The 26,371-nt window shown below is 42.6% G+C and overlaps 1 protein-coding gene across 1 annotated transcript in view; it reads right to left on the bottom strand.

Annotated features, from left to right (window-relative positions):
- Positions 1 to 26,170, bottom strand: part of SLC9A2 (solute carrier family 9 member A2) — a 109,932-nt gene extending 83,762 nt beyond the window's left edge. The window contains exon 1 of the mRNA XM_053589892.1: positions 25,521 to 26,170. Within this exon, the coding sequence (XP_053445867.1) occupies positions 25,521 to 25,809 (289 nt within the window). The 5' untranslated portion in view covers positions 25,810 to 26,170. The remainder of the gene's footprint in view (positions 1 to 25,520) is intronic.
- Between the last annotated feature and the right edge of the window lie 201 nt (positions 26,171 to 26,371).

Below are 26,371 nucleotides of genomic sequence, written 5' to 3'. Positions count from 1 at the left end.
AATATTTTACATTGAGGTGGTCAAGGAAGCTTCTTTGTTGGATGACACCTGAACAAAACCCCAAATGAAGTGAAGTGTGAAACATGGCAGACGAACTTCCCAAACAAGGAAGGAAAGAACGAGAATGGAGGCCCTGAGCTGGAGCTAGGAGGCCACACTGGCTGGAGCTGAGTGTAGGAAGTAAGAGCGGAGGGAGAGGGAAATGTGAGAGCCTCCAGAGACTGTGACCACAAGACAGAGTTTGGGTATTTTTCTGAAATCAAGAAGGAGCCACTGGAGGATTCTGAGCAGAGGAATGTCATGACAAGGTGCCCAGTTTTAAAGGGTCATTCTGGCTGAGTTTAATAAATGGGAGCGGGCAGACCCAACAGGAGTCATTCTCAGTAATCCAGGAGAGGGAAAACAGTGGCTTTCATTAAGGTGGGGGATGGGAGACAGATGATCCACGATAAATCCATAGTGTTGGGCTTAAAAAGGGGTATGGAGTGGAGTTGTTTACTGAGATGGAAAGCAATAGAAAGAAAGAAAATGTCAGGGGAAAAACTAAAGATAGCAAACGCCAATTGGAATCTCCTTGAAAAATATCATGGGGCTTAACAAATGGACTGTAAGATTTAGCTAAAAGAAATGGCAGAAAATTTCTACAGAACACTAGAGTAGAGCTAAGTTCCCAACACCACTGCCAAACATAGTGCCCTATGTTGTCATTCAACCTGTGATGGAGCTCAGGGAGGAAACAGTGAATCCAGATAACAGTGTGCAGAGGTACAGGAATGTTGCATAAAGGAAGACGCTGCCCAACAATGGGCAAAGAAAGCATAATTTAACCAGTGTTACTGAAGCAGAGAGAAAAAGAGAAAGAACAAACACACACATAAGTTTCTTTACTTCTACAATTATAGAAAATTCCACAAAGGTCAAAGAGTTTAATGAGAGAGGGAAAAAAAAAAAAAAAAAAAGCCCAGAATCTACCAAAATGGAAAGTAGTAATAGTTGAAGTAAGAAGTGATGTAATCAATGAGAAAAGTAAATGCTATTAAGATAGAAGATAGGTATGTCTAAATTCCCCTTTTAAAAGTCTGTGGGGGGGGGAAGAAAGGTAAGAAAAGAAAGATATAAAGATTAACAAAAAAAGGGAACAGACTTCTGCTTCTGGGAAGGTAAGGGAGATGTTATTTTTCCTCTATTCTTCTACTTACTATGCTTTAAAAGTCTATAAAATAAACATAAGGTGACTCTGAAAGGTGAAGAGATGAATGAAAACTGGCTAGAGATCCCCAGACCTGAACAATAGCACAGCAGTGAGTTTCTAGGTCGTCTTTTAGCCTCTAATAGCTCACATTGGGAGCTGAAGGAGCCAGCATCCTGGAAACACCAGTGGGAGTGCTGTGGCTTACAGCTCACAGCAACCTCAAACTCTTGGGCTCAGGCAATTCTCTTGTCTCAGCCTCTTCCAGAGTAGCTGGGACTACAGGCGCCCGCCATAGTGCCAGCCTATTTTTAGAGACCGGTCTCACTCTTGCTCAGGCGGGTCTCCAACCTCTGAGCTCAAGCAATCCACCTGCCTCAGCCTCCCACAGTGCTAGGATTACAGGCATGAGCCACCACGCCCAGCAAAACAAAAAAGTTTTAAACAATACTTCTCTGCTCCAGTCAAAAAACACAGAAGACACTGGGTCCCAACCTCAGCAAAGTGTGAATGGGGTGTCTAGATTCTACCCTCACCACAGGGTAAGGAACACCATGCCTACAGGGGTGTGTGAGAAGGAAAAGCAAAGAGGTGGGACTTTCTTCACCAAAAGGCAACCCACTCTTGATCCCTGACTGACAAAAAGAGAAAAGACACAAATTATGAACATTGGGAATGAAATGGGAGCCATCATTACAGACCCTATAGACATCAAAAGGTCAGTAAGGGAAGACTATGAACAAACTAGGCACACGGCGCATGCACACACAACACCATAGCTGAAACGGACCCATTCCTCAAAACATACAAACTACAACAACTCATTCAATACAGAGGAAATAACTGACTAACTCTCTAACTAATAAAAATAGTTAAAAATTAAAGTTGTAATTTAAAAACTCCCCCCAAAAGAAATCTCTAGGTCCAGATGGTTTCACTAGTGAATTCTAAAAATTAACATCAATTGTACACAAATATTTTCCATACAATAGAAGAGGAAGGAACACTTCATGGTTTCACTAGTGAATTCTAAAAAATAAATCAATTGTACACAATCTTTTCCATAAAATAGAAGAGGCAAGAACACTTCCCAATTCATTTTATGAAGCTAGTACTGTCCTGATACAAAAACTAGTAAAAGACAGCAGAACAACTAAAATAGAACAATATCCTTTAGCAAGAAATATAGGTACAAAAATTCATATCAGGATATTAGCAAAGAATTCAGCAATATATAAAAAGAATATATCCTGGCCAAATGAAATTTATTCTAGGGACACAAGGCTGGTCCAATATTCAAAAATTAATTAATGCAGCCTATCATATCAACAAAGCAAAGAAGAAAAATTGCATTGTTAACATCAATCAATGAAGGAAAACCATTTGAAAAAAATCAACATCCCTTCATGATAAAAACTCTTGGGGAACTAGGAAGAGAAAGGAACTTCAACTTGACAAAAATCATCTGCAAGAACTTGACTGATTCCAAATGTAAAGTTATAACAACCACAATGAAAGACAGCCGTAAAAAGTTCAAGGACATGCTGGTGACAGCATGTGGAAGAAATGATTAAACAGCCTGCAAATTACTAGGTGGGACTCATGTACATTATGGAAAATCATTACAAAGAAAAGATCTGTCCTTTCCAGTGACGTGTAATAATGATCCATTCATGACCCTAATGTCTCAAGGCAGCCGCCTACATTAAGTAGCATTAAGCCCACGGGGAATGTTCCCTCCTCAAAGTAAAAGTGAGAAATGTATGGACAACAGACTAAACAGGTGACGAGATAACACCTGCTGTGACATGGTACCACCCAGGACCCAGACCAAAGTGGTAGAAAACAGAGCCAGAAGGTGGCTGAGATAATGGACACACCTGTGGAGAATTATAAAAACAGCAAGAAGCTGACACTGTTCAAGGTGCCTTTAGAATCTCTGCCACTGAGAACTCTGTGACCTGATGATTGTTGCCTGGAGGCTTTGTCCAAGGCGAGCAGCCACTCTCCCACTGATCAGCAGCCCAGGGACTTCCAGACACGGTTGGCCCTCTATCAGTGCACTGGCCTTCCATCTAGCCTTTAATTCAGTGGTTCTCAACCTTCCTAATGCCGTGACCCTTTAATACAGTTCTTCATGTTGTGGTGTTTTGTTGCTACTAAGCAAAAATAATTTTATGGTTGGGGGTCACCACAACATGAAGAACTGTATTAAGGGATCACAGCATTAGGAAGGTTGAGAACCATCGCTCTAAATATTGCCTTTAACAATTGCATTGTGAATGTGTGCTTGACTGTGTACATGAATTTCCCCACAAACTGTGAATTTGAGTATTGCTAATTGTCCACCCAGTCACTGTGAAACCCTCCAGCTTCTGTCAAAGGTAGCACACGGGCCCTGCAAACCTGATTAAAATGTCAATTGAGAGTAATATAATACCTAGCAATTGATAAATAACTTAGGTCTCTTACACTTTCATTCACTGACTCACAAGCACTGGGCATCATGAAAGGTGCCAACCATTAAGGGCATAGCAATGACCAAGACAGACATGGCTTCTGTCCTCAAGGACTTTACAGAATACAAGGACAAAGGAAGTCAAATGGGGCATGACATGCATCTTGCTTGTTATAGAGAGGGAAGAGTGAGTTACAATGGAACCAGGATACAGGGTCCCTAATCTAGTCTGCCCTGTGGGGTAGGGGCTCCATGCTGGGTGAGGAAATGATAGTTTAGCTGAGATGTGAAGAGGAGTGGGAATTGTTAAAGACAAGAGGGGTCCGAGGGGGAGAAATAGAACATGCAAAACTCACTGGAGTGGGTACAAAGTGAGACCTATAAGTCAGGCTGTAAGAAATCCAAGAAAGGACAAGGGTGTCCCGGGCCCTGTCAGTACAGTCTGGATTTACCCTAACACTGCCTCCCACGGGAGGCTCTGTTGCACCCTCTGGAACACATGCACAGGGCTGGGGTGGGGGTGGCGGTCAAGTTTTACTCACCTTTGCACTTGCAGTGTCTCGCCGAGTATGCAGTAAGTGTAACATAGTAAGAAATATGCATTTGGTCTCTGCCCCAAGTTCTTAGCATAAAGTTTCTAAAACCCTTGTGATCTGAGCAATAGTGTAATAAAATTTTGTCATAAGATTTGTCTTGGTCCTGTCCCTCTACACAAGAGCCTCCAAGAGCCTGGGAATCCTTGGAGTGATGAATGTCTGGTGGCAGAAGGCCCTAAAGTGTTTGGGGTAGGGTAGAGGAGTTGCCAGAAAGACAAAGGTAGGATTTGAAGTTGAGACTTTCAGGCCCACCAGCCAAACTCCAAGGAGTGGAGAGGGGCTTTAGGTTAAGTTCAGTCACCAATGGCCAATGGTGTCATCAAAAGGGAACCGCCATCAAAACCGTAAATGATGAGGCCTAAAAGAGCTTCCGGGCTTGTGAATGCACAGAGGTGCTGGGAGGGTGTCGTGCCCTCACCAGGCTTGGAAGCTCTGTACCCTTTCCTCTGCCTGCCCTAGGTATCTCTTCATCTAGCTGTTCATCTGTATCCTTTATAATGAACCAGTAAGTTGAAGTGTTTTCCTGAGTTCTGTGAGCCATTCTAGCAAATCATCACATCTGAAGATGAAGTCATGGGAATCCCCAATTTACAGCCAGGTGATCACAAGTACAGGAAGCCCAGACTTTCCATTAGCATATAAAGTGGGGGGTAGGTTGGTGGGATTGAGTCCTCCTTAGCTTGTGGGGTCTGCACCAATGTAGGGTAGTTAGTGTCAGATTTGAACGGAATTGCAGGACACCCACTTGGTGTCTGAAAAGTTGAGGAATTGGCCATCCATGTAAGGAAAAGCCACATACATTTGGTGTCAGAAGTATTACAAGAGAGTAGAGAAACACGTGTTTGGATTTTTTTTTCCTAGAACGGGTGGACAAAAATGACAAGAAAAAATTCTTAACCTATGCCCTGATCTGGCTGTTCTCCTTGAAGGATTACACGTAGGCCCAGCTCAATGAGATACCCAAACGCACATGATGAAAATGCACCAGATGTGCAATTTACAACTAGAGACGCCTGAAAGTTAAAGATCTTATATCTCACCTTGAATCATAAGCCTCACAATGCCACTTCTAACCTTTCTGTTTTTTGTTATCTTTAATTTTGTTCTTTCATTTCCCAGCAAAATGAACCGCCAACTGGCTGTATCTGATTACACTGAGGTTTATGCTTTTATGACTACTGGTCATTTCCACATTTGTCTCAATTTCATTAAGCTTTTAAGAGCTATATTGCTCCTCCTTAGAATCTTCACTTTCACCAGACACAGAGAACAAATACTGTATGATCGCATTTACACAAGGGACCGGGTAGAGAGAAAGTAGGACAGAGTTTACCAGGGGTTGCAGGTAGGAGGCCACAGGGTGGAGGACACAGGGAAGAGGCCATAAAGAGTTAATGTTTAATGAGCGCAGGTTTTCAGTTTGGGAAGATGAAAAAGTCCTGGAGAGGGATGGTGGTGATGGTGGCACAACACCAAACGCCATTGAATTATACACTCAAAAATGGTTAAAGAAAGATTATGTTGTGTATATAGGATGTCCATAAAGTTTTCTTTTTTTTTTTTCTTTTTGAGACAGTCTTACTATGTCTCCCTCAGTAAAGTGCTGTACCATCACAGCTCACAGCAACCTCAAACTCCTAGGCTCAAGCAATTCTCTTGTCTCAGCCTCCCAAGTAGCTGGGACTACAGGCACCCACCACAATGCCCAGCTATTTTTGTTGCAGTTGTCATTGTTGTTTTAGCTGGCCCGGGCCAGGTTTGAACCCGCCATTCTCGGTGCATGTGGCCAGTGCCCTACCCACTAAGCTACGGGTGCCACCACAGGGTGTCCATAAAGTTAATATGCAATTTAAAATAGGCAAACATTTTAAATCGCACAGGAACTCTATGGACACTGTATTTTACCAAAATGAAAAAAGTCTCCACTTTCCTTTTTCTCTTTCTCACTCATTCTTATAAAATAATTAGGGCAGAGCACAATGAAATATTAACATCAACTGCATAAAAATTGCAAAACAGGCAAAAAAAGATAATGCTGGTAAAGCAGATTTCTGCTGGTAGGCACAGCTGCCATGCGGTGGAGCCCCAAACTCTGACTTACTCTATGCTGCAGGGTCTGAACTGGGCCTTCCAAAGGCATGCTGAGGTGCAAAAGATAATACCCCAAATGAAGGTCCAAAAGCAACAGTTTATTTTGATCATCTTTTGCCTTCTTGTCTGTCAGTTCTATCCTTCCCCAAAGCTAGCCATAGAAACCAGAACTCCTCTTTCCCCAAAGCCAGCCATAAAACCTAAACATATTACTCCATCCCTCCACCTTCCTGTGTAAAAACTGGCCATAAAGAAATTATATGACTACTTTGTCTGACTGTAGGTCACAAGGACTTCATTCCAGAGAGGGCCCTGCCCCACATCCAGAAGGAAGGAATGCTACCCAGAGAGGCCAAGAAGAAGCTAGAAAGGCAGGCCTCGCTGGGTTTCTGCACTCAGCATTAACTCAAATTCTTTTTTGTACAACCCTATTTCCATATGGCTGTCCATACTTCGTTAGACCTAAGCATAAAAATGAACACTTTCCCCTGTATCTCTGGGTCTGAGGGATCCTGTGCACACACATCAAATACATTCATATGCCTTTTCCTGGGTTAATTTGCTATTTGTGAGTTGATTTTCAGGGAACCTTCAGAGGGTGAAGGGGAACTTTTCCCTTGATCCCTACAGGCAACTCTAGCAAATATTGATACAAAATCATAAACTGCAAAATAGTGGAATTCAAAAAGTAAAATAGTATTTCACAAAAATGTTCACAGCAAAATGTCAAAGAACAGGGAAATGGTTGACCAAATAATAATATATTAATATGATATTATGTAATAATTTAGTACCGCATGCATGTTTATTATTTCAGTTCTTCTAAGGGTTTATTTGGAATAATGCTCAGTGAAAGAGTACAAGAATAGTTAGAATATTGAATCTTGGCAAGGCAAATAGCTCACTCCTGTAATCCCAGCATTCTGGGAGGCTGAGGCGGGTAGATCGCCTGAGCTAACAGGTTCGAGACCAGCCTAAGCCAGAGCCAGACACCGTCTCTAGAAATAGCCGGGCATTGTGGCAGGCACCTGCAGTCCCAGCTACTTGGGAGGCTGAGGCAAAAGGATCACTTGAGCCCAAGAGTTGGTGGTTGCTGTGGAGCACTCTATGGAGAGGGACCAAGTGAGACTCTGTCTCAAAAAAAAAAAAAAAAAAAAGAATATTGAGTCTTTACTTTCTTTAAAACTGTTCAATTCATTGATTTTAGTCACATATTTTGAAAGAAAAAGTCTCTGTTTAGTAAGAATAAGTAACACTTACGTTTAGGATATCAGTAATACCGATGCATCCGTAGAGTTAAACTTTCCTAGATGGCAAGATCGATGCACAGTAAACAATACCTCCTGAGCACCTCCCCATGGTGGCTTCCCGAGGGCTCTGCACCCCATTCAAGGTGAAATATGAACACCTTTCCCTCAAATATTCCATAACAGCCTTCTCATTTTCATCAATGGTCATTTGTATTTATTTCTCTTTCTGTAACATGTTCACTTTCTGACAGTGGTACTCATTTTGATCACTGTTAATTTGACTATAAAATAAATTCCTACTGATTCTGAGTGCCTAAGTATCCTGCATAATAGTCTCAGCTCCTTTAAATACAACCAGGCATGAATACCAGAAGCAAAATTTCATGCAAGAAGAAAGTAGAGTCAGCAAACGGCCTGCAGGCCTCTTACGTCTCAACCTATCTAGTCTTTTGAAATATTGAACACATCTTTAGAAATGGAAACAATACACATATAAATTCTACCAACTGATCATAAAAAATCAGCAGAACTGGGCCTTCTGTCACCCACTTTATGCTACTTTCTGCAAAGTGGCAATCAGCACAGGTGGGCAGGGCCTTCATCTGGGCAGGAGCTTCCCAGTTCGCCAGCTGGCTACACCCACCCTGAACCCTCCAGTCTCACACTGACAGGGCTCATGCTGGCTGCCATGTGTCTGGACCTCAGGATCAAAAAGCCAAGGGTCAGAAAAATATTTTGCTAAGATTTCTCCAACATTTTTCAAGTCCACAGTGGAGATCCGGGAAGGGCGAATCCTTCCATTCTATTCCTACCTGCCATTCTTTTTAGACTCCAGACATCAAGTCTCAACCTCAGCAAGGAGAACTCAGCTTAGACATTGAAATCCCATGAACTGTAGCACAGGCCTCCAATCCTTTAAGGGAGCAGACAAAGGTTCAACCCCTCAGCTATCCCTGCTGAGGCCCTATAGCTGATTTCTATCAACGCACAAAGTTTCTTGCAGGTCCAGGGTGCCACACACAGCTGGTGAAATTCCTTTCTGTAAGTTGAGAGAACTTGCAGGGTCCTACAAGTCTCTCCACTGGCTTCCAGCTGAACACTACTCTGATCCCCAAGCCAGGGATGGACACAGGATTTGACTCATGCCCTGGCCACCTCACTACCTGCATTAAATTCTTTCTTTCTTCATTTCCAGTCTCATTAGTCACAGTCCTGGGCTGCCAGCAAACAAGATTGATTACAATATTATATTTTCCTCTGTACATTAGGTTGAACCCAATGAATTGGGCTACACGTAATGAATTAGAAAAGTGTTTTTCTAAGATTCCTCAAACAATCAGAACCAGACATTTCATGGTTAGTACCCTTACAATGACTCTTGAGAGACTTGAAAGTTGTTGAGTGTGTGTGGAGGTGTGCATAGTCCAAGGTGTGCACACACACCCACAGTGTCATCCACAAACCACAGACCCTTCTAGGTAGTTTTGCTTCACGGAAGACATTGTATCCGATGCTGACAGAGAGCTTCCTGTCACACAAAAGGAAGCATCCACATGGGCCAAAAGCAAAGGCAGCTGGAGACGCTGCTTTCAGTAATTTGACATGGAAACAAAAGACACTATACCTTTCTGGATTTTAAGAAAAGTCAGAAATCGATAAAAGAATGAATATACTCTTGATGTACAAGCAAGGTGATCTGGAAGAACTACCCTCTGAGCAGAAATAGGGTGGTCCAGATAGATGCTCCTGGAACTGAATCCTTCGGTTTACAGGGACCTTGAGGGTTGGACAAATAGCACCAGAGTCTCTCTGCGCTTCAGCTTCCAAAGTGGTTCTGGGCAGGCAAGTCACAGGTGAAGGCCCCCGGGCTGCCAGGGAGGCACACATCCAAAGCGTATTGTAAAATGAACATCTCCATTGATGCAGCTCCCCATCTTAAGGCCTTACAGCATTTCTATGCCTCCCTCCCTAACATCTCCCTGAAATCTGTTCCAATGGTGACAGTCATGGGCCGTGGCTTCTAGACAGCTGCTTGCTTCTGTGGTACAAAATCCCACTATTTTCCCTCAGAAATTGAGGAAAGAGATTGACATGCAAGAGATGGGCTAGTCAGCAACTTTGTAAAGTATAGGTAGTGAATTATTTTATGCATTGATCTTGTACAAAGCAAATCACCTTCTTCCTTTTCAAGATAAGAAAGAAACTGAGCTTATAGTTTTAGGCAAGAAATGTAAAGAAATAGATAAATAAGCAGTGTACTTTTCTGTAAATATTAGGTCTCTCTTTTTATTTATGCTTATCCATGGTTTTGACTTCTATATTCCATTGTTTACCACTAAATGGTTTTCAAAAATCCAAAACTAATTGCCTCCTTTTCTTCCTGGGCTGATTCTGCTGAAGGAGAGCATCTTAGATTACTCTGTTAATGAGGCCCATTCTCCACCAAGCTCGGTGGCTCACTCCTGTAATGCTACCATCTGGGGAGGCTGAGGCAGGAGGAGCCCTTGAGCTTAGCAGTGCAAGACCAGCCTAAGCAAGAGCAGGCTACATCTCTACTAAAAATAGAAAAATTAGCCAGGTGTGGTGGCAGGCACCTATGGTCCCAGCTACTCGGGAGCCTGAGGGAGGAATTGCTTAAACCCAGGCGTGTGAGGTTGGGGTGAACTAGTCTGATGAGAGGGCACTCTAGCCTTGGACAAGTGAGTGAGACTATCTCAAAAAAAAGAATAATAATAATTAAAAAATAAAAAAGAAAAAGAAGAAGGAGACAAAGAAGAAACGAGGCCCATTCTCCTGTTTGAAGGCCAGAGGGTTAGGAATAAGAGACACCTTCTGCTTCTGAAGATGTTCCATTTTTGCCATTGGCATGCTCAGATTCCCTGGCATTCAAGAGAAGAACAATGCTGGGTTTGTGTCATGTGCATTCTTCGAAATGCTCCATGAGCAGAGGGCAGTGAAGATGAAATACACACACCGCACCCTCTAGACAGCTCAGAAATCCTGGTCGGCTTAGCTGTGCCAGCAGTGCGACTTAGCCCCAGGAAGTAATAATGATGACACTAGACAGTTTTCAATTTGTTTCCGTATGTATCATATCTGGGTGTGAAAGGTGTGTCTCCTCAAGCCAAGAAAAGTTATCCAGAGATGCCAAAGAAATTTCTAATATAGCCAGGTGAGAAACAAGATCCTGCTAGTTAAATACTGAGAGGTGCCCTTGGACACACAGACTGTTCTTATTTAGAAAAGTCCTGGGCTCGTGTTTCCTGTGAGGTACAGCAGAGTCCCCACAGAACTTGCTCTCAATCTGGTAGGACTGCAGGTTTAGGTTTTAGAGCTTTGAAACAGATTTAACAGCTCTTCTATGATTCAGACATCTTTACCTTAACTGAGTTTCATCTCCTTGTGGCTCAAGGCCCTCTACTTTCTTATTGTTCTCTTTCTTCCTTCCTCCCTAACCCCTCCCCCCCATTTTAGAATAACCCCCCATTTAGAATAACCATCTCATGAAGAAGTTTGACCAAAAGGATGAGATTGGAAGAGCTCCTGATGAGGGTAAAAATTTGCAGGGTGTAGGTGTTATTTAAAAAAATTATAGGCTCAGCGGCTAGGGCACCAGCCACATACACAGGAGCTGGTGGGTTCAAACCAGGTCCGGTCCTGCCAAACAAGGATAACAACTACAACTACAACAATAAAAAAATAGCAAGGTGTTGTGATAGGCACCTGTAGTACCAGCTACTTGGGAGGCTGAGGCAAGAGAATCATTTAAGCTGAAGAGTTGGAGATTGCTATGAGCTGTGACACCACAGCACTCTACCAAGGGCAACATAATGAGACCCTGTATGAATGAATAAATAAATAAATAAATAAAAGAATTAAAGAATCCAAGGTGACTATATCTGAATAGACCGTTTGCACAGTCAAACGGAGGGAAGGAGCACTGTGATCACCCAGTGGTGATAAGGGCTCTGGTATACTGTAACCTCGATTCAAAACTTTCCATGTTGGCCAAGGGTTGAAAGCAATTTTTACTCTATTGCCCCAGGCTAAATGTTAAATCCTAGGATTTGTTATCCTTTCAACCCATGCTGTTAGTAAATGATTTATGCGCATTTGGGCTTTGTTGTTTGCACACTGCTATCATTAAGTCGTATGAGGTTTTCCAGGGCTTCTACCGCACCCACCTTACCATCTTGGGTGGGAGCTTGATTTTCTCCTGGGTTTTTATTCCTTCGAGTGCTCGCCTTCTAAACAAATTTACCACTTGCTTAAAATAAATAGATCAAAGTATAGTAAAGGAACCCACAACTGTCAGTAATTGCTACCTAATTTCATTTTTCAATTAAGTGGTTGCTAACACTCATCTGCAGTCACCAATTAGTTATGTACATGGTAGGGGAAATATGGGTGGCTCAAGCTAAACTAAGAAACCACCTTATTTGGTACGTTACACTGTTTCCTGAACCTCCTAGAATTCTATCCTTTGCCTCCTCCCTGACTTCTGTTACCAACTCAGTGGGCTTTGCACATCTACACACTTTTCCATTTGCTTATGGTTGCAATTAGGAACCATGGAGTTTCTTATAGTTACATGGTTACCATAATTACTACGTCCCATTAAAATAACAGGTAAACCTACCAACACATTCAGTGGAAAATGGAGAGTTGGAGACTTGCCAATTGTGGACATTTGTTCTGAGATTTAGAAACAGTAACAGCTCTCTTCCTTTCAGTGGCCTCAAAACACAAAATTGAAACATCAAGACCAAATAAAAAGATTTTATAAAAAAAATCACTGCAGAGGGAGTCAAGCCATTAAGTACATAAATTAGCTATTTTATCAAGTAAATCCCTTTAGCAAAACCATTAGCACTCATGAGCGCAACTCAGAATGTGAGGGCATGAATGTCGGCAGTCACAAAACAAAATACAGACTCATGAGGTTTAAAGTAGAATGCAATGTTACACTGATTGCATTTGTAAGGTAACATCCCTCTTGCAATCGTGTCTTGCCCCCAAAAGGTGTGGCACACACCAAGGCTCCACCCCCCCTCCCCCTTTCCCTCTGTCTGCTTATTGTACCCTCAATGAATCCCCAACAACGACGAAAAAATACACATACATGAACACTCATATATATGAATCCTTTACACTTACATGTATGAATCCTTTATAGTTATACACATAAATAAATCATTTCTTCAATTAAAAAAAGTAGAATGCAATCTGAAACTATTGAAAACATAAAACAATGTTACTGGGGAGGCAGGTTTTATTAGCTGTAACTATACACATTATAAACAGACCAAAAAAAAAACAGAGTCTGATGGCTCTGGAGCTTCCCTTAGGAGGAATGAACAGGAGTGAACAGCCAACTCTTAAATAAATAATCACATGTCAGACAGTGATAAAAGCTCAGAAAAAAGTAAGCCTGGGTGGGAGGATGTAGAGCGCTCAGGACCAGACTATTTTGCACAGGTGCTTATGCCTTCTGATTTCCCTTAAAAACATGAGCTCCTACAACCAGACTTAGCATCTCCAGCACCTTTCCAGAAATTCACAATGATGCCATTCTCCTAAGTAAGCAAACCAGGGAGTGTTGACACAATGTATCCTTCCCAACCCTGAAGAATAGGACTTGCAATCACATAGAAAAGAGAGTAAAAGCTGTAATTTCTCAATTTCTCCTCACTCTTCTAGTGTGTGTTTTGTTGTTGTTGTTGTTTGTTTGTTAGTTTGCAGTTTTTGGCCAGGGCTGGGTTTGAACCTGCCACCTCTGGTATATGGGGCCGGTGCCCTACCCCTTTGAACCACAGGCACTGCCCACCCTTCTAGTGTTTTTCAGAAAAAATATACAGTTGATTTATGATTCTGCCTTAGAACACTCGTGATGAAGAGCTGTGGTTGACAGATTTAAAATACCAATAATTACTTTAGACAGCACTTTGCTTTAAAATGTTTTCCAATCCGGCCCCTTCGATAGCTCAGTTGGTAGAGCCGAGGACTGTAAAATGTTTTCCAATCTAGATTCCTAAAGAATTGTCGTTTGGGCGCCTGTGGCTCAGTCGGTAGGGCGCCGGCCCCATATACCGAGGGTGGCGGGTTCAAACCCGGCCCCAGCCGAACTGCAACCAAAAAATAGCCGGGCGTTGTGGTGGGCGCCTGTAGTCCCAGCTACTCGGGAGGCTGAGGCAAGAGAATCGCTGAAGCCCAGGAGTTGGAGGTTGCTGTGAGCCGTGTGAGGCCACGGCACTCTACCGAGGGCAATAAAGTGAGACTCTGTCTCTACAAAAAAAAAAAAAGAATTGTCGTTTGTACAAAAAGCTCAAGAGGACTTAGAAAGCATCCACTGAAAAATATGTATCCCCATGTGTGCGTGACTTGACAAGTCTGTGGACCCTGAAGACACGAGAAGACCCAGGGTCTCTGGGCTTCCCCGGAAATGTCAGGAGAAAGGTGCAGAGAGCCTGCTGCTACCGGGAAGGTCTCACCTGCCTGCCGAGTCAGTTTTCTGCCTTCCACCTACTATGCCTGGCTGTTCACCCTTTAGTTTCTAAGATAGGAACCTGAGCTAAAACAAAGCTTGTGCATTGCCTTTCTTTTCCATTGTGAACTAACTTAGTGAAAGCAGAAAAAAATGATTTTTTTAATTATGCAAAATTGGAAGCTGAAATATGTATGATTTAGAAAGAAACCTGTTCATAACACAAACAGCAAGAGATCAGACGATCTAACAACTTGTTATGGAAGAAATGGGTAAAATAGACTTTCATACTGTTATACTTTGGGGAAGGAAGCAAAACATCTGTTCTTAACCAAGGCTATCCAAATTTCTAAAGTCTATAAGATGGCAAATACTGTATCCTCATTGGTAACAACCTAATGAAGAAGCTACTACAATTTGCCCATTGTGCAGATGAAATAACAGGTGAAATAAATTAAACAATTCACCCAAAATCCACAGCTACTTTTTAGCAGGATTGAGATTTTAGACACCAGAATTTAAGTTATTGCTCAAAGTATGTTCTATGTTGTACGTTCTATAACAGCATATGCCTTTTTTTTCTTTTTGAGACACAGTCACAGCAACCTCAAACGCTTGGGCTTAAGCGATTCTCTTGCCTTAGCCTCCCAATCCCAGAGGGTCCTAGCGAGGTAAGAAGAGCCTAGCATGAGACGCAAATGCAGGACCAGAGTTCCAGGGGAAGACAGCCGTAATATATAAACAGCCACAATGCCCAGCTATTTTTTAGAGACAGGGTCTGCTCTTACTCAAGCTGGTCTCAAACTCCTGACCTCAAGCAGTCCACCCGCTTCAGCCTCCCAGAGTGCTGGGATTACAGGCATGAGCCACTGTGCCTGGCAGTATACACCTTCTAAGTAAACATCATCCAAACTAGAATATTTTAAAGGGCACAATAATTTTCTATGTGCCAGGACAACCAAAGTACACCATGAGTATCATGGATAAACAAGGAGGAGTGGTTATTTTAATTACTACCTGAAACAAGAAGTTTCTCTAAGTATGATTTATTTATTAATTTACTCAGTAATTACTTATCCAGTACCTACTATGTACCAGGCACTGTTCTAGATTGTGAATCAAATGGACAAGTTCCCTCCCCTCATGGGCCTCACATCCTAATGAATGTCATTTGTGTGTGCATGTTTCTGCCTGTGCATATTTGCATATGCTATGCAATATACATTGGTGTGTGTGCAACAATGAAACACATTTAATATCTTTTCTCTTGTAAATCTGTAGGGGTTAAACTTTGGCCTGTTGGAATCTGCATGGTAGCACAAGTTCTTATGGGTTGATCCTTTCTTTCACCTACAAATCTTTAACATGTTAGAGGTGTATTTCAGAAGCATTAAAATTCTACATTCCCTAAGTCAGGGATGGTAAGAAGGGCTAGACCAAGATTCTGAAGGTCTAGACCAGTGGTTCTCTATCTTCCTAATGCCACGGCCCTTTAATACATTTCCTATGGGTCGCCACCCACAGGTTGAGAACTGCTGGTCTAGACTGATGTTGCAGATCTGGCACTACTAACAAGTTCCACCAGCTTGCCTTTTTATTAGCTCATTCTGTGCTATGCAACTTTTTACAACGACAATCTCAGAGGGTCCTACTGAGGTAAGAAGAGTCTAGCATGAGATGCAAATCCAGGTCCAGGGTTCCAGGGGAAGAACGGGTAAGGTTGAACTCTGGGAGGTGCTCTGGGTTGGAAGGAAGCCTGATGCTTTAATATTCGTTTCCATGAGTGATGGGGGAAGTGCGAGATGCATCGCTGTTAAAGAACTAGCTATTCTACCCCTGCCACTTGATAACTGTGATGCCTTAGACAGTTACCAAAATAGTTCCTAGACCTATTTCCTCATCTACTTTTTAAAACTTGGGTTAATAATGGTGCCAACCTTAGAGGACTGAATAAGAGAATGAATATGAAGAATTTGGCCCAAGCATCTAGCAGAGAATAATCTTCTATCCTTGTTAACAATTATTATTTTACTAAAAAAATTGTGATAGAGAGATTCCCTAGTCTCAGCCCCCTGCACCATCCTATGCCATAAGAAAACATGACACTGGTTGCATTACACTGCTCAAGTTTCCCAGCTGCTGGATCCTTAGAAAACAGGCCCAGGAATTGGAAGTAGCTGAATGACCAGTCACAGAACTACAGCGTTCCCTTGCCCTGTGACTTCCTAAGGACCTTTCTGTGGACAACAAGACCCTTAAGCCCCTTTTGAGTGCTTGTCCATGCAGGGCAGGCATACATGATCTGATTCATTTGTAAATGAAAATTCTAAATGTGAGTTTGATTTTTCTCTTCTGTCTTTCCCTTGTGAGCCTTTGTATGCCAACACAAAGCAATAACATGGAATTCATCTGTAAGGTATGTTTCTGGGGCAGCCACACAGAGGAACTCCCTGCCCTACCTATTGGACTTAATAGAGAGGAAAAGGAATACGAGTCATCTTCATACAAGGGATGAACTTGACAAATCAAGAGTTGAATGCCTGTGTATAACCATGAACAATGTACAAGACTACTGCAGGAAGTACATCAATTATGATTCATTACATTTAACAGAGGTAATTGCAAGACAGCAACCTGTAATTGTACGTATGTCATTGAGAGGCACAATATGCTGATGTCTACACATCACTTTCATATAATAAACACATGTTTCTCTTGGCTTAAGTTTCATTTGCTATAAAAGTAAAAGCTTTGTTATAAATGATTTCTTTTCCTACAGAGAATCGCTTCTTATCTATATGGAAACACTAAACAGATACACAACCTTACTTCTATTAATTTAATGGGAGAACCAAGAAGGTGAAGACTGGCCAGGGTCATAGGTTCAAGTGAATGACAGAACTGGAATTACAACAGCATCTTCCTACTTCTAATCTGGAAGCACGTTTTCTAAAACTTAGGTCCAATGCCTCCACAACTTCGGAGTTTTCCTCTTCTATCCAAGCATGAAAATATACAAGACAAAACAAAGGCACTTTAGTCACAGCCCCACATCCTTCAAATAGAAGAACTAGGAAAGTGCACATTATTTTTGCTTGATGTTAAAGAGAAGCCATACAATCGTCTATGACAGTCATTCTCAACCTTCCTAACGCCGCAGCCCTTTAATATAGTTCCTGTGGGTCGTGACCCACTGGTTGAGAACCGCTGGTCTATGAGAAGAATACAACCATGGACGTCAAACACTGTACAGCAAGCACTTCTTTAACGGTTGTAAACCAATGGGGATAATCAAGGATGTGTGAAAACAAACGGTCCCTGACCTCCCCCTTGGTATGCAACTCTTCAAAGTACTATGTATTATGTCATTGAAATATCCAACAAATAGAGCCTCCTCCCACTACAAATGTCTTAATATCTAGCCAAGTTCAAAATAAAGAAAAGTGGGGCGGCGCCTATGGCTCAGTGGGCAGGGCGCCGGCCCCATATACCGAGGGTGGCGGGTTCAAACCCAGCCCCGGCCAAACTGCAACAAAAAAATAGCCGGGCGTTGTGGCGGGCGCCTATAGTCCCAGCTGCTCGGGAGGCTGAGGCAGGAGAATCGCCTAAGCCCAGGAGTTGGAGGTTGCTGTGAGCTGTGTGACGCCACGGCACTCTACCGAGGGCAATAAAGTGAAACTCTGTCTCTACAAAAAAAAAATAATAATAATAAAGAAAAGTGGTTGGAGGTCAGAAATAAAAGAAATCAAAGTAAGAGATGTCTGTAGGATTTCAAGCCCCAGGAAAATTCCAGACATCTATGCATGCCCTATGTGCTAGGACCTGGCATTTTAACACTACAAATGTCTTAATATCTAGCCAAGTTCAAAATAAAGAAAAGTGGTTGGAGGTCAGAAATAAAAGAAATCAAAGTAAGAGATGTCTGTAGGATTTCAAGCCCCAGGAAAATTCCAGACATCTATGCATGCCCTATGTGCTAGGACCTGGCATTTTAACACCCTACGTGAAGAGAATCTGACTTCAGACTACTAAAGGATGGACCCTTGCATAAATTTCTGGGTTTTCAAGGGCTACTTTGTCCTAAATAAGTAAAGAGAGAGAGAGATAAATGTTTGTAGCCTAGGAGAAAGAGAAGAAAATGTATCAACTCTTGATGGTCTTGAGCCAGGGGAAATTAACCTGTGATTATAAAACTCAAGTCTAGGGCACGCCTGTGGCTCAAAGGAATAGGGTGCCAGCCCCACATACTGGAGGTGGTGAGTTCAAACCTGGCCACAGCCAAAAGCTGCAAAAAAAAAAAACAAACTTCAAGTCTATATCATACCACATACAAGTATAAGGTCTATACACGTATCTATAGTACTTGAATCACATAGGGAAACCATGTTAAAGAAATAATCATTGAAATCCGAGATCTCAGCAAGAAGCATATTTAAAACCATTTTGTAATAAATATCCCTTTCTAAATTTAAGCTTACAATCCTCATAACGAAATAAATATCCAAAAGGAAATTCAGAAATGATAATATATATTAACATCCCAAGACCAATCTGAAAGACTATAAAGTGACAGTTTAAATGAATAAAGAAATGAAAGGAGGAAAATCAAAACTATAATTATACAGCACAGTTATATGAACAAAACACAAATAGACTTGGAAAAGGACCTGAAAAGTTAAAGGAAAATACAATTAAAATTTAAAATCCAATGAGTAGGTTAACCCCAGATTAGAAACAAACTGAGAATAATATGGTAAATTGGAAAAATTATCTCATAAAATAGCCAAGAAATAGCATAAAAATGTAAAGAGATTTAAAAAAAAACAAAAACATGAAACAACAATCAAGAGACATAGAAGCAAAAAACGTTTCAAGGAAGAAAAATAAAGTAAATCCATACCCAGAAAGCTTGAGAAATAGCAGAGTATCAGAAATAACCAATCAATACTACAAATCAATATCATACCTTTGTGATGTGATGTTCACATATTCAATATCTATTCTATTAGAATACAATAGAATACACATAAGATAAAAAATAACCACAAGTTCCCACATGTTTACTAATTAAAAAATAAAATACTAAATAATTTTCGAGTTAGGATAAAATACCAGTGGGAATTTAAAAATACTAAGAGCTGAATGACAATGAAAACTCTACATATCAAAACAATGCAATGCAACTAAAGTAAAACAGAAAGGTAGATTTCTAGCCTTAAATGCAAATACTACCATGCTTTCCAAATATACTCATTTGGACCATGAGAATTCATTTTCAAGGAGAGTTTCATTTAATAATCCTATTTGGTTCATGAGGTATTGACTTATCTCCGTGAAGTCCAAATTGATTTTATGGCCTTTAATTTGGTGGCTGAGCACCCTGAGAGGACAGCCACCAAGCAGCCATCATTCCATCTTTATCACTGGTGTATTATATTAAGTTCTCCTCCCAGAGCATCCATGGTTTGCTACTTTATAGCCATGATAACATCATTCAATTTATTCAGAAAGTGTTATTGAATTTGCATCATTCCCCGGAAATCTTTTTGTTCCTCACCATGTTCCATATTGTTACAATTATTTGCAATAAATGCAAATATACATAAATTTTGAGTACTGTGAATATGCTTAATGTAAGACATGACATCGTCTTAAGTATATGGTGTTCACAACTTTGTGATGAGAATTAGTAAATACTCATCTTTTGGAGAAATTGATAATGGTAAAATGACTTATTAGGAATTTTAATAACTAGGTAAACTATTAAAGTAATGTCCATTTTAATAAGACTGATGTCATTTTAGTATAAGTGTATGTCAATTCTGGAGCTCAAGGGTTCATGAAAATACTTTGTTAGGGCTATTAAAAGTAGTATGTTTTCAACAATTAGTGTTTTTGGGGGGGGATCAATTACCCTTGTGAGGTGGGAATAGACATAGGAGAGACAAGTAAGTTCAACAATTAATGAGCTAAACGTTTTTTGTTTCATTGTAAATCAGGCCCAGGTGAGGTTTGAACTCACCCGTCCCTAGAGTGTGAGACCAGAGTGCTAATCACTGAACTACAGCAGTCAACTAAGGAGCTAAACTTTCTATTCAAGAATTAAATAAACAAACTAAAATAATAGAAGTAAATCATAAATGTAAGAGCAGAAGCTGATGAATCAGAAACCAACCCCCCAAAAAGTATAAAATAGATAAACTTCAGAGAATTTGGACCAAAGTAAAGAAAGACAAAACTGACAATATTGGGAGTAAAAAGGAGAACATAAATGCAGATAGTTGGAGATTTATTTTAATCATAAAAATGATTAAAGGAATCTAATTCCAATAGATTTAAAATTCAATGAAATAATGATTTTCTAGAAAAATATAAATTACCAAAATCCAAGAAGATATAGATAAACCATATAGACATTAAGGCAATAGAATCATTGGTCAAAATCCACCTATCTACAAAAGACCATCAAATTTACTTGATTTTACAAGTTCGTATTTTATACATACAAGGAACAGGGTTTTTTTTGTTTGTTTGTTTGTTTGTTTTTTGCAGTTTTTGGCCAGGGGCTGAGTTTGAACCCACCACCTCCGACATACAGGGCCAGCACCCTATTCCTTTGAGTCACAGGCGCCACCCATACAAGGAAAAGTTTTATACAAAATGTTTTTTAGGGCTTCAAGATATATTTAAGAATTCCGTAAAAAGTAAGGCATCTCATTAATGATAGCATTTTCATTGTTAGAGTTAATACAGAGTAACAACTTCATTTTATGAAGAAGTTATCTATAAAGGGCACAAAAACACTATGGCGGAGAGTATAGTGACAAAATTTTAGAAGACACTTAAATTGGTCTTTAGGGGAAACATGAGAAAGCTATGAGTCAGAAAAACAGTAGACGAAGAGAGGAATCAGAACTCTTTTTTTCCACTCCATTAGGAACCGACACATGCATGTTCACAGACAGATGTGGTTCAAACAACGGGTAAAGACCATGAACTCCATCCACCAACCAACACACTGGTGAATATACTTCAAGAAAACCAAAGAGGACAAAGAGAAACTGACTTAGAGCAAAGATAAGGTTTTTCAGAGATTCATATCTCTGTAATTTAGAGAGTTATCAAACTCTTGGGTTTCATATTTCAAATACAGGACAGCCTGGGGCCCTAAAGAGTCATCTTTATGAGCCAAACTGCTTTCTACCTTTCCCTTAAAATAGTAAGAATACAGGTTATTTAATTTCAAGATAGCTGGATGGAGAGAAGTGAAAACTCTGTATCCTAATCCCAAATTTAGGGGCAAAGGAAATGGAAAGAGCACAGTGACTGGTGCCACTTAGAAGGAAAGGCAAACAGGCCAGCTCCACATGACCACAAGATAGGGGAAAGGGTATTAGGCAGACCCCAGGACAAGGAAGGAAACTCTGCTACTTTAGGCAGCAAGGGAACCAGTGCTCTGTCCTTGAACTTTGAGAAGAGACAGAGTGCATGCCCAAGTTCACCCAGGTTAGCACAAACCCTACTGACCCACTTCATGGGCAAGAAAATCAGAGGAGACACGCTTACAACACATCAAGATAGTCTTCTCTTCTTAATACTTTGACTACTTGTTATTTCACGCTAATGAACTTCATCCTTGTATTCAGGAGTGACGAAGCAACGTGTGTATTTCTAATTGTAAAAAGAAAAAATAATCAGCGGTTGCTCAAATATAAACATTCAGAGTCAAAGAATAATAAAAGTTCACATATGTGAGGAGCTAAGTAAAAAACAAATTAAGAAATGTTTTTTGCCAAATTGTTCAAGCTTTCCCAAGATGTACTAACTTTGCTATTATTTTTGTTTATTTTTCTTAAATCTACTTCACATACACATAGACATCATCACCAGCATACTTTTAATAAATATTATAACTACAGAACCACTTTTTTTTTGGACAAAATAATTAGAAAGTTGATTTCTCCCTGATAAGCAGATAAAACCATGAAAAGTTAAGCTGAATCATTCGCCACTTTGCCAAAATGTGTTCTCTTACTTCTGAATATAATTATTTCTACTTTTATATTGTACTGCAAAGAAAAAAAAAACACATTCTAAATTCACCATCAGGCATTATTGAAACCTCCACAAATATTATCAGGAGTCTCCACTTCGGACAACCTGTTATCTTTGTTTAATCACTAGCAATGTTTCTCTATGTTCTGTGGAGCAGGTAAGTTCAGGTAAAGCAGATATGTGGAATAAAGGTGCCCAAACAGAAACCATGGTATTTTTCAGGAAATTAGCGTTTGTGTTCCCTCATAGCCTCATTCCTCCTACATAGCTCAATTCATCCTTTTTCCCAAGTATTGGCAACTTAAATCATATAAGCCACCCTCAAATAATAGCTTCTCCAGTGCAAAACTTGAAACAGAATTTGAATGTCTATATGACTATTTAATGGGCTGTAAAAGAGTCCCACAGTACCAGGACAGTTTTCCCTAAGCCAAACAGATAGTTCAGGGCCCAGGAGGTGGGAAAAGGGGTTACGGATTTCTGATCCTGTCTAGGCTCCTTGGGGGAACACAGTGGAAGCAGCAGGCTGAGCTCTACATAGGAAGAACCTAGAGAAAAGACCCTGACTTTGTGCACTATAAAACTGTATACTTGGTTCAGTGCCCATAGTACAGTGGTTAGGGTGCCTTCCACATACACCCAAGCTGGCAGGTTTGAACCTGGCCTGGGCTAGCTAAACAATGACAACTGCAACAAAAAATAGCCAGGCGTCGTGGCGGGCACCTGTAATCCCAGCTACTTGGGAGGCTGAGGCAAGAGACTTGCTTAAGCCCAAGAGTTTGAGGTTGCTGTGAGCTGTGACGCTATGGCACTCTACCAAGGGCAACATTGTGACACTCTGTCTGGAAAAAGACAAAAACAAAAACAAACAACAAACAAAACTATTTACTTTCTACCTGGAGAACCATACCCTTTCACTCCACTCATGGCAGTTTCCATTTGGCTGCTCAGATCCCTCTCTGGATAGGAGACGTGAACTATCTGTGTTACCAACTCCTGGACATACAGATATAAAAAGGAAAGATAAAATAGTAGCCGGTGAAGGACTTCAGAATTGGTGGGGGGCAAATGCAGTGTGCGATGATTTCCACAGTGACCCGCGATACAGAGCAGACACTGTGGCAAGGAGAACAGAAGTGGGCCAGGGCATATAAACACATCTGGGCCGAGAAACCAAGCTAAATACACCTGTGAACTCTTACACGAGCAAGCATAAACACTTGTTAACAAAATGCCACACAATGAAAGTGAGAAAGTCCAATAAAATGAATGGAACAGGATGGGAAGAAAGCAAGTACAAAAAGGCAACCCACAGAATCAGAACATCTGACTAGGGCTGAGGCTAAGACAGAGTAGGAAAACATAGGAGGCAGCCCAGGACAGTGGAAAAGGCACTGTCCTGCCAGAACCAGGACAATGACTGCTTTACTCTGACCACACCGCCACTACCCCTGCTACTAATGATGACAGTGTGGACGGGGCACTTGTGACCTGCCCAGCGCTGTTCTAAGGATGGTAGACATATTATGTGCTCCCATTTCATCCCCACAACAGAACAAGCCTCCAGGACAAACACAAAGAAGTGACATCAGACACAGACCTGTACAGAATTCTGGCTCACCACCCACAAGCCAACCTCCCCATTTCTCCGTTTCCTCCTATATCAAACAGGGAGTCATACATATCAGAGATGGTGGCTGTGAAAATTAGAGACAATAAACTTTTGTGCCTACTAGCGGCTATTATTAGTGTAATGAACCTGATTAAAATAATCAGGGGTGAAGAACACAGGAAAGAGCTGTAGCAGAAATGGCAACAGAGAACCAGTAAAGCAAACAGCACAAAAGCAGTCCTCAAGGGATGGAGGATGAGACAGAGGAAGAATGAACAGAGCCCTGCCTTTGGCTCACCACCTCTATGCGCTCCAATTTCCACCTCTGGCAAGTGTGAGTATCAAAACCGGCGCTCCACACAGAGCAGGGCTGTTGTGTGAAGCCCATATGAAGAGACGGCATCTAAATGAATTATTAGAAGCAACATGTTATATAAATGTGCTTATCTGCTTGATAGATGGAGAAGCCCATTTCCCTTCATAGACCTTTCTCAGGTGAAATTAACACACTCAACTGGTAGAACCATGTCAAAGCCAGGAAATGGCTGCAAAGTCATGAGAAAGCATGGGGCTGCTCCAGTCACCACTGACAGAAGTCATCGGTTGAATCTGACACTGAAGGTTGGCTTCAGGCTTACCTACCCCCACTTCTCTCCTTTGATAAACTATCCCTCCTACCTGCTCTTTATACTTCTCTGCAAAGTTGTCCCCTTTCCTCTCCAATTGACCAGATCCTGGTCATTGTTGAAAACCCAGTTTTCATGCTTTCTCTGCATCAAGAGAAACTGATCTCTGCCACTCTACCCTGCCATATTATCTTTTCTGAACTTGTCACTCTACTCAGCGCCTTCCTGATACAACCAGTAGGTTCCTTGAGGATGGCAGGCCAGATGTCTTCATCCTTTACAGAAACCGGCCTCCACCTCCCTGGGTGAAGGCATAGAACACATGGAAAGCATGCATTCTTCTCACCTAACAGCTTCTTTGAGTCATTACAACAGTAGTGATATGGAGTAGTCCAACATCTTTAAAAGTCTTTAAAATATAAAATAAGAATAATATTGTCTTATTAGAAAGCACCACAATCGTAACATAAAAGTTTGTGTGGAGGGGGTAATGAAGACGAGATAATACATTTCGATGTTTCTTCATTCCAAAGGGAAGTTAAAGGTGGTGTGAAAACTGGGTTAATTACTTTTAAATATCCATCTCTCCTCACTGGCCTCAGTCACCTCTAAAGCAAAAGCTTCCTGACAGCCTCAGCCCCAAAGAGGGAGGAGACTGGGCGCTCCTGCTGTAATTGCAGGTGCTCAGGTGTCCCTGGGCCCCTTTCCTGCACCTCAGCAGTCAGCACACGGCAGGACGCATCCCTGCCTCCTCCATCCAGAGCTTCAGCCACATTAGCTTCAACGCTGGCCTGCGCCTCCCTCCCTGCAGGTGACACTGATACACATCAGCCCACTCCCTCTGTAAACACGTCTCACTCAACTTTGGCAAAGGACTGTCAAACTTGGCATTCCACGCAGAAGCAAGCGGCAATTTCTCAGGTTTCTACAGGCTAAGACGTTGGAGCCATTGCCAAGGCCGATGTCCACTTACAAACTAAAGCAGGAACCTGCTCTTCCTGGGGTCCTTTCAATCGCAAACTGCTCTAATCTGTCGGTCCTGACCTGGTCCCGGGGAAGGCGGCCACGATCTAAAGGTCACCTCGCCAACCCATGCACCCTCCGGGGGGTCCCCCTTTCGATCACCCTCTCGCACACCCCGCGGGTCCAGTCGGCTCACCTATCTTGGCCAGAGAGGCCAGCAAGATCCATAGGGTGATCTCGAAGGGAATCTGCACGTGGGGGTAATCCAGGGTAAACACCGGCAGCCGGCTTTCCTCGAACGGCGTCGTTCCGGGAGCCACCACGCTCGCGGGGCTGGGCGGGCTGGAGCTGGTGCCCACGGCCTTCGGAGCGTCCAGCAGGGTCTCCGCCAGGGCGCCCGCCGGCCCCGCCACCTGCAGGAGCAGCAGCAGCAGCAGCGGAGGCAGCCGCGCCCGCAGGCTCCGCCCGGCGCCCACCGCTTCCATGGGGTCGGCTCCGGGTGCTGCCCACCAGCCCTCCGCGTGCTCAACGCATCGCGCCGCGGCAGCGCCGCCCGCCCGGCCGGGCGCAGAGCGGGACCGCGAGAACCACCAGCCGCCGCTGCCTCCGCGGGGCCGGGTCTTTGAGGACAGGGGGCTCGGTGCCCGCTGCAGGCAGGAGCACCGTCCGGCGGAGCGTGCGCGGCGACGGGAGGCCACGGCGCGGACCCTCGGCAGTCCTCAGCCGCCCTCCGCCGCCGGCCGCCAGCCCATGCCCGGTCGCGGCTCTCCGGCCGCAGCTGCAGGCCCTGCCCCGGGCTGCCCGCGGGCGGGGACGGGGGCGGGGCGGGCGCGCCGCCCGGCACCCGGCGGGAGGACGCGAGGACCCGGCCAGCACGGCGCGCACCTGCGGGAGCCGCGGGGCCCCAGCGGCCGCGGGGGCGACCCCTGTGCTTCCTACGCGCCAACGCCGCCTGCCAAGACCCGCCGCCCACTGAGCCGGCCAGCGGTGGGTGGAATCGCCGCGCCGGGTGCACGGTGGCCAGAGCAGTCTCCGCCCCGGAGGCAG

This window comes from Nycticebus coucang, chromosome 4 (assembly GCF_027406575.1).
Source record: "Nycticebus coucang isolate mNycCou1 chromosome 4, mNycCou1.pri, whole genome shotgun sequence".
Classification (NCBI taxonomy): Eukaryota; Metazoa; Chordata; class Mammalia; order Primates; family Lorisidae; genus Nycticebus; species Nycticebus coucang.
Note: the sequence above shows the minus strand (reverse complement) of the source record. Positions and strands in the feature narration are given on the sequence as shown.